The sequence below is a fragment of the Erythrolamprus reginae genome, chromosome 2, assembly GCF_031021105.1.
Source record: "Erythrolamprus reginae isolate rEryReg1 chromosome 2, rEryReg1.hap1, whole genome shotgun sequence".
Lineage (NCBI taxonomy): Eukaryota > Metazoa > Chordata > Lepidosauria > Squamata > Dipsadidae > Erythrolamprus > Erythrolamprus reginae.
In genome coordinates, this window is record NC_091951.1 from 153,401,755 (window position 1) to 153,415,791 (window position 14,037).

At 40.7% G+C, this 14,037-nt stretch overlaps 1 protein-coding gene across 1 annotated transcript in view; it reads left to right on the forward strand.

Annotated features, from left to right (window-relative positions):
• Positions 1-11,110: 11,110 nt before the first annotated feature.
• Positions 11,111-14,037, forward strand: part of XYLT2 (xylosyltransferase 2) — a 65,600-nt gene continuing 62,673 nt past the window's right edge. The window contains exon 1 of the mRNA XM_070739977.1: positions 11,111-11,378. Within this exon, the coding sequence (XP_070596078.1) occupies positions 11,238-11,378 (141 nt within the window). The 5' untranslated portion in view covers positions 11,111-11,237. The remainder of the gene's footprint in view (positions 11,379-14,037) is intronic.

Sequence of the window (14,037 nt, forward strand, 5' to 3'; positions counted from 1 at the left end):
TGTGTGTTGAGAGGTTCTTTCCCATTAGATTCATTGCCTTCCTCAAAGGCTCTCTCATATTTCTCTTTTGAGGACCATATTACCATATATAAAATCACAACTTTATTTTGATTACATTTCTGCAGGTTTAACTCATTCACAAGGGCCTCTTTTCAATTTCAGATAAAGATACATTTGATTGTATGAATTCACACACACACAAAAACAACAACGGAACCTGGATTTAATACATTTGCTCATTTTTGCTCTTTATAGACTATTGCACTGTACAAATGCAACAAGGATAGAGGTGTTGGGGGGGGTTGTTTCCTTCTGTAACCTTGATTGTAACATTGTAGAAATCTGGTGTTTACAAGCTTGAAAACCTAGAGAAGTTTGTAATTGGATACGCCTGACAATTTTCTAAATCTAAAACTGGATAAATCATGGCTCCAGTTATGAAACTTCCTTCCTTCCTTCCTTCCTTCCTTCCTCCTTCCCTCCCTCTCTCCCTCTTTCCCTCCTTCCTCCCTTCCTCCCTCCCTCCCTCTCTCCCTCCCTCTTTCCCTCCTTCCTTCCTTCCTTCCTTCCTATCTGAGCTTTTGAAAGTTAGATGAGTTATATTACACCTCCACATCCCAGCTTTAAGTGAAATCAGTGTGTGTGTGGGTGTGTCTGTGTGTGTGCTACACATATATTCATATTAATAGCCAAATATGGCAAAGCCATATTTTGGGGACTGTTTCTGTTATAATGCAATTGTCAAATTTCCTTATGCCACAATCATACGTAAGGATTGAAAATGATGTCCAGATATGAAAAATGGAGTACAACACTCCTTAAACCACTTTATATCTAAGATGAATTTTAAAAGAAGAGCATGGAGAACAAGGACAACCTGACCCTGAAGAAGAGGAAGCTATCAAAACCTCTTTCTTGTTTGTCAAAAAATAGATGAGAAGCTCACATCGTCTTATCATTTGTCATCTTTAACAGATCTGCCACTATTCCTTGCTGCGGCGAAATGTTCACTTAAATCTGATAATAATGTGGGATGTGGGTGTTAAAATTCAGTACAGTATAGGACTATATCCTCTATAGCAGTTATGAGTTATGTGCACCTCTCTTGTTAGTTTGACAGCAGCATTCCAAAAGAATAGATTCCAAATTTAAAAAAAACCTATTTGACAATACAAGAGTTATAGGAAGGCAACTGAATGCACACTATGTAAGTATGCATTGCATTTAAATTTGCTGGAGGCAAACACTATACTCACAACTATGTGCCAGTAAAAAAAAAATCATGATGTACAGCTGGACACAGGAAGTTGTTTTTAAGAGAGTTGACACATTCTTCTATGAGGATGAACACAAGGACATAACAGAAGTAGGTCTCTTTCCTTCAAGCCACCTTTCAATCTTTTGGATGTCCTGGGCTAAGATGAGTATCTATCTCCAGCCAGCCTAACTATGGATGCTCCTGGTACATAGCAACTAATAATAGTCTTGCCAACCATTGTTCACATGCACCTAATGCTGCTGTCAGCAGTTGACAAAGAGCTGGAACAATGGGTTGCAGCCTGTTTTAATAAGGGATGAATGATTTAAAGGAACAGTTGCCTTGTGGAGTTGGTGTACAATCCAGGCCAATCTTCTTCAACCAGGATGGTTCTTGATGTAGTTGACTGCAGCCTTCCATTTTCAGACAGATTTCCCATTCCCTCACACATTTCAATGGCAGCATTTTATCTACCTATCTATCTATCCATCCATCCATCCATCTATCTATTTGACTTCTATGCTGCCCAATCCTGAAGAACTCAGGACGGTTTACAACAATATAAAAAAATACAGTTAACAATAAAAAAGTCAAGTACAAATTAAAACAATAACCCCAGTTAAAACCCACAACTCAGCAATCCAATCAAAACATGCATATAACCCACCTCTGCCGTCAGGCATGGGGGAACTGAAATATCTTCCCCAGGCCTATACTGTTTATGTATGGTATGTTGTGTGCATGTTTTTTTTTAATTATGGGTTTTTAGCTTTCTAATTATTGAATTTGTATTATATATTGTTTTCTGTTGCTGTTGTGAGCCGCCCCAAGTCTGCAGAGAGGGGTGGCATACAAATTTAATAAATAAACAAACAAACAAACAAACAAACAAACAAACAAATAAATAAATAAATATCATTCAATAAAATTTGGCCATTAAAGATGTACAATTCATGCCCTCCAGGCCTGCTAGTTATATGTATTAAAATATATGCATTTTAAGCAGTGGTGAAATTCAAATTTTTTTTACTACCAATTCTGTGGGTGTGGCTTAGTGGGTGTGGTATGGCTTGGTGGATGTAGCAGGAGAAGGATACTGCAAAATCTCCATTCACACCCCACTCCCGGGGAGGAATACTGCAAAATACTGCATGTATATTACATGTATCACCATCACTCTGTGAGCTGCATTGTCTACTGATTTGTCTCGGGAAACAATTTAAAATTATTATTACCTATAAAGCCCTACAAGGCTTAGGACCAGAGTATTTACAGGACCGTCTCCTGCCTCATATATCCCAGCAGCCTGTCAGATCTCACATGGTTGGCCTTCTCCAGGTCCCATCAGCCAATCAGTGTTGACAGGCGGGGCTGAGGGGAAGGGCCTTCTCCGTGGTGGCTCCGGCCCTCTGGAATCAGCTCCTCCTGGAGATTTGCGTTGTCCCCACCCTGCTGGCCTTTTGAAAGGCTTTAAAAACATCCCTTTGCTGGTGAACATTCTGCTGCAGCTGATAGTATGCTTGCGGTATGACTTTTGGTTGAATGGTTTTTTAATGTCCGGGATTTTTCAATTTGTATTGTTTTACTTTGAATGGCTTTTTCATGCTTAGGGTTTTGAAATTTTACATTGATTTACCTTGTACGCCACCCTGAGTCCACTGGAGAAGGGTGGCCAATAGAAAGCTAGATGGATGGATGGATGGATGGATGGATGGATGGATCGATCGATCGATCGATCGATCGATCGATCGATCGATCGATGGATAGATAAGCAAATAACAAACAAACAAATAAATCAATAAAATCTCCATTCTGGGGTAAGGATATTGCAAAATCTCCATTGCCACCCCACTCTTGGGGCAGCCAGAGGTGGTATTTGCCGGTTCTCCGAACTATTCAAAATTTCTGATGCCGGCTCTCCAGAACCTGTCAGAACCTGCTGGATTTCACAAATGTAGGTCTTTTTCACAAAACAATAGAGAAAAAATTCAGTCTATATTTTCCTTACTATTCTGTACGACTGGATCGTGGCCTTCAATTTTCTTGATGATTATCACTTGTATTATGCTGCGAGTCTTTGATTAAATTCTGCAATCTTGCAATAATGTTGTAAGTTGGTCCACATTATACAAAGCATGTAACATAGTCTATGATTTTATATTACTTATCTCAAAAAAATCAGTGCAGATAATTTATGACAGATGACAACATTGAATTACAGATTTTCTGACCCAGATCTTAGTATCATCATATCTTCCATCTCTACAGTATTTGCAGTTAGTGTCTTATTCCTAAATTCTACTTCTGTGATTTGAAATTTTAGTTTAAAAAAAAAAGTATATAGGATCTGAATCCAAATAATAGCAAACCCTAGATTACAACCTGAATTACATCAAAACACTGAATTCAACAGAATATTTCAATATTGTTGGTCAAAAGTAATCACTTATTTCCTCAGAGAGTTCTTAAAGGCATTCCCTCTGAAAACCTTAGTGAACTGTGACTAGCATTAAATAACCTTATTAATTCATAATCCACAGTTCATTAACTTATAATGTGTAATTAATTATTGACTTCTCAATTCATAATGTAACATTTATAAGAAGACTTACAATTTGCACATTTATGGCATTTATTTAACAAGACACAGTTCAAGATGAGGACTTTTTTATCCAGTCCACTAAGTACATCCTTTTGGTCTGCAACTTTACAAGACCTCTTAAAATATATAGAGTCTATTCTTGTGACATGCAGACTTTGTGTCTCTAACAGATATCTTTAATCTGCAGGACAAAGCTGATATGATTGAATGTTTTTTCCATTAAAGAAAGGCTGCATTTCTATGAAATTTGATGGGAAAGTTTTAATTTATTTTTCTCCCTGACAAATATCTGTGTATATTTGTGTATACAATTTTGTCTGAGTAGTATAGTGGGCTGGTCAGTATAGAGGAGCAATTCAATAATGTGAGCCTCTATAGGGCATCTTAAGTGGTAAATTTCAAACATACATTTAGAATAGAATAGAATAGAATAGAATAGAATTTTATTGGCCAAGTGATTGGACACACAAGGAATTTGTCTTGGTGCATATGGTCTTAGCGTACATAAAAGAAAACATTTATTTATTATTTATTTATTTATTAGATTTGTATGCCGCCCCTCTCCGTAGATATGTTTGTCAAGAATCATAAGGTACAACACTTAATGATAGTCCAGGTACAAATAAGCAATCAAATCATATTAGGAACCGGTCATTATAAATCATTATAAGTTACAGTCATACAATCTTTAGTAGGAGGAGATGGTCGATAGGAACAATGAGAAAATTAATAGTAGTGCAGACTTAATAAATAGTTTGATAGTGTTGAGGGAATTATTTGTTTAGCAGAGTGATGGTGTTTGGGAGAAAACTGCTCTTTTGTCTAGTTGTTCTGGTGTGCAGTGCTCTATAGCATTGTTTTGAGGGTAGGAGTTGAAGCAGTTTGTGTCCAGGATGTGAAGGGGGTCTGTAAATATTTTGACAGCCCTCTTTTTGACTCGTGCAGTATACAGGTTCTCAAAGGAAGGCAGATTGGTAGCAACTGCTTTTTCTGCAGATCTGCAGTTCTTGATTAGGCCACTATTAGTACCTAACAGCATTTGACACATATCACCTGATATTTACCTGCATCTTAGAACTACAGTTTATTCAGCAGCTATTTTTTAAATTATTATTTATTAGATTTGTATGCCGCCCCTCTCCGAAGACTCAGAGCGGAGAGTTATTTCTACTGAAATCCCTTACAGTCAAATCGGTTACCTTCAGCAGTGCTATCACAATAGTAGGAAAATCAAGAAGGGATCCAGTTTAACTTTGTCAGAGGAAAATTTAAAGCCCAAAGAAGATTTGCACACACAGTTATCCTTTTTCAAGGGTACAGCAAAGCCAATCTAAGAAAAGAAAAGTCGGTCACAGCAAGCATGTAGTGCAGAAGCCTTAGGATCTCATTTGGTAGCGAAATAAAGGCTCTTGGAATCTTGTGATCAGAATATTTTTAATTTTCAGATCCTTTTTCTTTCCTATCATGTAGCTTGCTGGCCCTTTTGAAGAGTGAGAAATGCAAATGAGAAAATCAAAGGACCATCATTGTTCTTTCTGGAAGCCCCAGAAATAATTTATTATTCTCCCAAAGCAGGAAGTCCAATAAAACTAAATTAGAGGAACCTAACTAGCATCTTCTTGGGTTTAAAGAAAGAGATAACCAGTCAATCCAAGAATTTGTGTTAGATTTTTTTTCCTCCTCGGTGTTTCTAAATCAACTATTCAACTTGGAGAAAGTTTGAGGTGCCATTTAGGTGGGGAAGGAAGAGTAAGCCTTGAGTAAGAGTAAGGAACTTGGACAAGAGAAACTGTAATACAGAAATAGGAGAAATGTAAGAAAGATAAAATCAAAATAACCTCATGTTGACTTTGTTTAGTGTAAGATGGGACAGAGAGACACTTTGACAGGCTTTCAAGGTTATATGATTGTATCCTACAACAATCAAGTACCATTGCTGAAATCCCCAGCCTGTCTGTTTTTTGACCTAGCTTATCTGAAGGGCTGACAGAAAGAGAGATGAGAAAAAAATATAATGTATGAATTGCTGAAAGCAAATACGGTTTGCAAGATTCAGAAAACATAGAAAGGCATGGTGTTCATGCAAACCAATGTAATCTGTCTTCTTGTCCTTATTTCTTGTAATTACTTTTAACTTTTTAAAAATTCCTTTTCTCTGTCGGAGTCGTTCAGAAGCTGCCCACCCAGATTTGTCTGCAAACTGGGCCAGCGATCATTTAAAAAAGAGGGTGGTGAGCGGTGAACTGTCCCTTTTATACCAGGAGTCACCGCCCCACCCCCTGGTCTCATCATGCTCACCTAGTGTGCTCTCCCCATGCCCGGATGTCCGCCGGCACTGACCGAGTGCCTCCGCCTCCACCGCAAACTCCGGCCCGCCTTTTATCAGCTGGCTGGTCCTTGCGGCAGATGCAGAATAAGCACACAGACCACAGAACTGTGATCAGTTTCCGGTCACAATTCAAAGTGTTGGTCATGACCTTTAAAGCCCTACATGGCATTGGACCAGAGTACCCCCGGGACCACCTTCTGCCGCATGAATCCCAGTGACCGATAAGGTCCCACAGAGTTGGCCTTCTCTGGGTCCCGTTGACTAAACAATACCATCTGGCTGGGCCCAAGGGAAGAGCTTTCTCTGTGGAGGCCCTGGCAATTTGAAGGAAGAAGGTGAGGTGAGGAGAATTTTAAAAATGCAAAACTTTAAGGCTTAAAAAAAAGGGGGGGACTCTGAGGTGGTGAAGAAGAGTACTTGCATACACCCAGCGTGAGGCTGCCTCCCATACACTGCGCCAGAGAAAGAAACCCAGGGGAAATGGCAGGAAACTGGCCGGGCCTTCATGCCACTCTCAAATTTCCTGGGAAATTTTTCCGGGCTCGGGTTCTTAAGTGGTTCTTAAGAAGAGGCAAAAAATTCTTGATGGGCCCAAAACAAAGTACTTACATCCCCACTCACGGTCACGTGTTTGCATTTCGAGGGCTTGGCAGCTGGTCTGCATTTACATCTGTTTGCAGCGTCCTGCAGTCATGTGATTGAAATTTTATGCTTTTTGAGGAAACCAATGTTTACTTCTGCTTCCCAGAAAAAAAAAAAGTCCACTGTGGATGATGGATTTGTTTAATGACTGCAGATCTGCTTAATGACCACCACAGAAAAGTTGTAAAATCAGGTTGGTCACGTGATGACTCATTTAATAACTGGCATGACTTACAAACTTACAAATTACAACTGTAATTCTGGGCTCAATTAGTCATAAGTGGAGGACTATCAGTAGTAGTTTCCCTCTTATTCAGAAATAATCCAAAGGTAACCCGAACATACATAAAACCTGTTATAATTTGAGCTGGTATCTTGGAGGAAAATGAAGAGAGAATCAGTGACTAGGATCAAAGAGCACAAAGGTCAGAGGTCAAATCTCAGCAGGTCTGGCATGAGGGGCATGTTGTGGGTTACATCAATCCAATTTGGCTGGATCCAGGAAAGAAGCCATTTCTGCAGAGGCATTTGCCCTCTGCGACATCATCCCCTACAAAGGGAGATTAGCCCCAACTCCATTAGCCCTGAGAAGTTTGTAATACAGTGGTACCTCGAGATACGAGTTTAATTCGTTCCGGACCTGGGCTCTTAAGTCGAGCAGCTCTTATCTCGAACGACTTTTCCCCATAGGAATTAATGTAAATAATTTTAATTGGTTCCAGCCCTCAAAAAACTCACAAAGTTAGTCTAAATTATGCAGAAAGACATGTTTTTAATGAAGAAATGTACATGTACATATAAATGAATAATGAAGTTTCTTTCACTTAACTTGTAAACTTTCTTAAACTTTTAAATTTACATATGTTCAACTTCTCTGCCACCCAATCCTGTAGGACAGAGGTCCCCAACCCTTTTTGCACCAGGGACCGGCTTTAAGCGATCAAGAGAGGAATGGGTGAATGAATGGACGGAGGGTGGGAAGGAAGGAAGGAAAGGGAAGGGACAGGAACAGAGGAAGGAAGGAAGGAAACTTATGAAAGGGGAGAGTAAGAGAGGAATGAGTGAAGGGAGGGAGGGAGGGAAGAAGGTGGGAAGGAGAAAGAAAAGAAGAAATAGAGGAAGGGAAGGTAAAAGAGAGAAAGAAAAAGAGCAAGAAAGAAAGCTGCAAGCACCCCCCCCCGAGCCCCCCAGGCCGGCTGCAACCTTTTAAAACACGTGCGCCGCTTCGCAGCTGTCTCCTGAAGCCGAACGCGGAAGTTAGCGTTTGGCTTCAGGAGACAGCTCCTTGGCGCTTGTATCTCGAATTTGGGCTTGTAAGTAGAACAAAAATATCTCTCCCCTCCCAGCTCTTATCTCGAGTTGCTCTTAAGTAGAGCAGCTCTTATGTCGGGGTTCCACTGTACTGTACTTAGTTCTGCCATTAGGCCTAGGAATCCCATAAGAGTATGAAGTCTGTTACATGGCTGCATTGTGAGTTTAGAGTTTTCCAGCTGTCTTTTTGTCATTGTGGTTTTTAACTGTTTAAACTGTTTACAGACTTGATTATCTTATTTGGCTTTGCTTTTAATTGTGTGAGAACCAATAAAATCATTGGAGGGGAAAAATCAGATGGGGAAGCTTCACAGGTGATAATTAAATAAAAACCAATATGTTGATAAGATGTTATTTATGATGCTACTAGAAACATAGTGCCAAAATGTAGCCTGCCAGGTTTCCTGTTATGGCCCCATAGTAATTTTAGAATTTGGGGAAATTTTACAGGGCAAGAGAAGTGTCTTAACTCTTGCCAATGACTAGAGTAAATTGGATTTAAATGAGCAGCTATAGAAATGGAATATATAAATAAAAATGCATCAGTTTCACCAGGGTGGATCCTACATGTTAAATGTTAAATTTAATTGATGACTTTTTCCTCTCTTTTCTAGTACACTATTTTTTTCTTTTGTTGCTGTTAGGCTTTTGTTAAATTTTGTTTGTTTGAATGTTTTGCATTTTATTTTCTATGGTAAAACAATAAACAATAAAAAATGCACCAATTTTACCCTAGGAAACTGCTGAAACTTTCCCTAAAGGGCCTAGTCCCTGTCATTTTAGGAATAAGGCCCTTTATAGACTGCACAAAAACTGTGGGGACCCTGACCTACTTTGAATCCTGCCTCCTCTAGGATGCAAAGCAGTTGACATGCTATTTCCCGTCACCATTTTCTTCCTTCCAGTTTTATTTTTCACAATATGCATTGACTTTGTAGGAGAGTGGTGACAAATTTATGTTGGCAATAATAATAATCATTATTATCATCACCACCACCACCATCATCACCATCATCAAAAGAAATCGAGTGGCATCTTTTCCAAGGTATTTTAATAAAAGGCAAATTATTTTTGTGAGCTGTGGGTAGGATTGACAAGGTTCCAACAGGAGAGATTGTCTATAGTTCAGAGTTTAACCGTGGGGTCCTTCCTGTTTTCTGAGCATAGTTATTGGCTTGCAGATGTTTCATTATCTAATTAGGTAATAACATCAATGCAAACTGAGTGTGGGGTTCACTCCCTGTTTATATACAGTAGCTGGCCCTACCAGTTTTCATGAGGGTATGTGTTTTCTGCTTTGTTGTTTGCCTGGTGTTAATCCCTCCTTATCTGAGTTTTGGCTGCTGGAAATGTTTTCTGCTATTTTTGTTTCTTATCTTTTGTATTGTCTCTCTTGAATGGTGTGTAAATATGATTTATTTCTACCTAACATAGCTATTGATGATTTCTCTAAATGTCAATCTTCCAGGAATTGGAACAGGAAGCAAACTCCCCACTCACTTATACTGGAGATGAGGGAGATTGTTAAGCAGATATTTAAACCATTTTTTAAATGTATGTTCACTGTGTTATTTTATACCTCTAACAAAAATAAACCTACCTTGCAAAATTATGGAAATGAAAAAAAACCACCTTGTAACAATGAGAACATTGAATATCTCACTGCTGTAGACCCTTTAATCACACCATACAGACATTTCCACAAACAAATCCATACATGAATAATATCAGAACTCTTGTACATAGTCTATTCACATAGTGTGTACCTTATGCAATTTATTTATTTGTTTGTTTTGTTTTGTCGAATAGGTATTGGTGGTATACAGAGATATAATATTTATGTACATTATACTAGTAAAAGAGAAACATTAGGACGGAATGGAAGGCACTCTGGTGCACTTATGAACTCCTATTGTCAAAACAACAGCAGAACAAGAAAACATATTGGTCCAAACAGCTTTGCAACTAAAAAAAAAGAAAAGTCATGCGTGTTTTAAAAGTGTCTCCTTCCTTTAATATACTGTTCAAAAAAATAAAGGGAACACTCAAATAACACGTCCTAGATGTGAATGAATATTCTCACTGGATATTTCATTTCCACAACTATTCCATTTACACAACAGCATGTGAAATTGATTGTGTGTTGCTTCCTAAGTGGACAGTTTGATTTCACAGAAGTTTGCTTTACTTGAAGTTATATTCTGTTTTTTAAGTGTTCCCTTTATTTTTTTGAGCAGTGTATTATATTTCCATTCTTCTTTTTTCTTCAAAGGATCTCAGAATAACTCGTTGCAGACCATTCGTATAGATTGGTCTACAATGTACAAGAGTTGCCGTCAAGGTCACCCAAATCCCGATTCGGCCGGAACAAGTTACTCGCTACTCCAGGAACAAAAATTTAGTCGCTACTCATAAATACTACAAATACCTTTGTATTTGTTATGAGTAGCTGAACGAAAACTGCGGTTTCCTAGTTTTAATTCTGCCTCCAATTTCCTTTTGAATCCCACTTCACGTATAAAAAAGGCCTGCTGCGGTTTGGGCGACCTACAGAAGCGAAGGTTGTGGTGGTTGTGGTGAAACCTTTGTAGTTTAAAGGGGAGAAGGGCGAGAGTTCTCCCTCCTCATGTACAAACCCTGCCGTATTTATTGTAAAAGCTTTGACCAGCCCTATTGGCAAGGATAAAAGGGGTGGAGGAGGAAGCGGCGGTGGGAGCTCGTCAGACGTTCAAGCAGCAAGTTCTTCTCCGTGCTTCATAGGACCCCTCCGTCTCCGTCCTTTGCTCCCTCTATCTTTCCCACCCAGAGATTTTTTTCTTTTACAAAGCACGCCGGCCTCGCTTCTCCTCACAACTTGTTCGCAGCCAGCGGGGCGGGGCGGCCATTGCAGGCCCCGCCCCTTTCCCCCGCCCGCCCCGCGCGCGCTCTCGCCGGCGTCCGCGCCGTGCGTGCTCGCGCCCGCGGTCTTTTGCAGGGTTCTCCGCTCCGCCCGCCCTCTTCTCCAGCGGGCTCTTTCCTCCGCTTCTCCCTCCCACGCCCTCCCCTCCTCCCCCTCCCTCCCCTCCCTCCCTCCCCATTTCGCCCGCCGCCTTGGAATGAAGATGGTGGCGAGCGTCCGAGTGCAGAAGCTGGTCCGCCGGTACAAGCTGGCGATCGCCGCGGCGCTGGCCATCCTGCTTATCCAGGGCCTGGTGGTGTGGAGTTTCAGCAGCCTGGAGGAGGACGAGCAGGGAGAGGTAAGTAAGGGAAGAAGGGGAAGGAGGGAACCTGCGGAGGGTTGCATCGCGCGGGAGAGCTGCTATCCCTGGCGGAGGACGCAGCGGGGACTGGGGGGGTGGAAGGAAGAGCCTGGCGCCTCCCGGGAAAGTGGGGGAGCGCTGGAGGGTCGCGGCGGGATCGGTGCCAAAGAGCAGCCGGATGGACTTTCCAGTCTCGGGGGGTTTGGGAGCTTAAGTGGCGGGGCGCATCGGCTCAACCTTGGTGCGCGGGGTAAATGGTGCTCTCTCGCTCTCTCCGGAGTGGTAAGGAAGGCATCCGTCCGCTCTTTGGGTGTTGATGATGATGATGATGCCTTCGGGGCTCAGGCGTCGCTGGTGCGTGAAGAACCGAACCGGGGTAAAAGGTGATGGACCGGGAGCCACTAGGGAATCGCACTGGGGGAATCGGGAGAGGGAGCCGCCTGGACGATGGAGTTGGGAGGGGGAGATGGATAGATGGGTGGCCAAGAGGAAATCCATGTAGTTTGGGGGAGTTGTGCTAAAAAGCAAGGCTGAATCTGGGAACTGGCCTTGGGGGAAAAGAACAAAAACAAAAACACAAAGAAAGAATAAGGCTTGTGACCCGGCGAAGGAAACGGCGAGGAGTCGCCTAATATCGCTGTTTAGGTTGAAAAGGAGGACCGGGAGCTCTTTTCCCAAAACCTCCCAATCTTATTGTGAAGTTTCCCTGCAATTGGAGCCTTGGAATTGAATGCAACTGCGGATGGGAGACCGCGCTTCTTTTGTGCTGCTCCTTCCCGAGCAAACTTGGTCGTTGGCGATCTAGACTAGAGGCACGTAAATAAGCGAGCGGTTGGCAAGATTCCCCTTAGGGATCCTTTTTGCAATTAAAGGACGTGGGATTTGAAGTCTCGGCTTCCCTTTGAATAAAGAGTGCCCGTCGGAAGCTCCCTGGTTTCTTTTTGGAACTAGTGGTCTGAAGATTTCCATGGGTTTGCTGAACGAAATGAAAGGCAGGAGGCTGGAATGTGAGATGGTGTTGCATCAGGGGAGGATTAAAAGGGATGCTAAGTGGTGTTAAATGAGCATTAAATACAGTACAGGAGGGAAAATGGGAAATATCTGGAAAATTTACAGCCTCCTCTAATTTCATCAGGAAATTAGATGGATATCTAAATATAGATGAATATAGATAGAACAGAATAGAATTTTATTGGCTAAGTGTGATTGGACACACAAGGAATTTGTCTTGGTGCATATACTCTCAGCGTACATAAAAGAAAAAGATACATTTGTCAAGAATCATGTGGTACAACACTTAATGATTGTCATTGGGGTCAAATAAGCAGTGAAGAAACAATCAATATTTATAAAAATCTTAGGATACAAGCAACAAGTTACAGTCATACAGTCCTAAGTGAGAGGAAAAGGATGATAGGAATGATGAGAAAAACTAGTAGAAATATCTAACTCATCTATCTTCAGATTTGAGATAGATAGATGAGTTTGAAGAATATCTAATTCGTCTATTTTCAAATAAATTTACAGCCTCCTGTAATTTCAAGACTAGGTTGCATTTCAAAATTGCTCGGAGTTGCTCTGTGATGCTGCTATATTGTGAGCTGTCTCTCTATATGGATTTTATTTTTGTCACTGTCGGATACAAAGAATCTCTTGGCTTGGTTATTTCCAGTGGGCATAGCAAAAATAATCTCACCCCAGGAGGTGAGCTGCTGCTAGATCTAGACAGTAATCAAGCTACTGAGAGCGAGCAGGGCCTGCGTGTGGGAGGCGGGCGAGTATCCTGAGCTGCAGAAAAGACAACTTAGTCCTACTATTCACGGTGTAGAAATATGGTGTAGAAATATAGTAGTAAGGGAAATATCTCAAGCAGGAGGGAAGGAAAATGGAATGCAATCCAAGCTAGGCCCTGGATAAAAGATTGTGCCTTGTTCTAGCTACATTACCTTGTTTATTGTTCTTCACCCAATTTTAAGAATAAAGTTGGTTTGGCATTTTTCTTTCAATCTCACTCAGGGGTATATATACTCATGTTCAGAGTGCTGAATGTATATTGAAAGATTCAAAGCAAAGGTCAACATAGCCACTTCAAGTTTACTGAAGAAGTAAAACAAAAATAGAAATAATGTATAGCATTTTTTGTTTGTTTCATTGATTTAATAAATGTTTACGGGGGTGGGGAACATCCCTAGATGTGAATTGAGAACCATCAACTTGGAATAACAGAAATGTTTGTTTTGTTACATATGAGGATTTGGAAATTGGCCACACTAAATCATTTCACAATTTTCAACATGCCTTAATCTGAACAGATGTGTGTCTGTAATGTATGTGCATATGTCTGCCTGTATAATCAAAACAGAGTAGTGATGATTGGAGTTTAATCCTTATAAAGACATTCAAGCACCAGAAGAATTTGAATTACTTGGTGCTGTGAAGTTCTCTATTATTCGTTCATGATTTGTGTTCTTCGGAATTTGCACTTTTCCCTTGATTTTCTTGCTATAGTTGGGTTTATCTTAGTATAACTTTTTCAAAACCGTATTGATTATGGAATATCCAATATATTGAGATACATGTACTATACAGGTTTTTTCCAGGCATATAAAATAGAAACATAGAAGATTGATGGCAGAAAAAGGCCTTATGGTCCGTC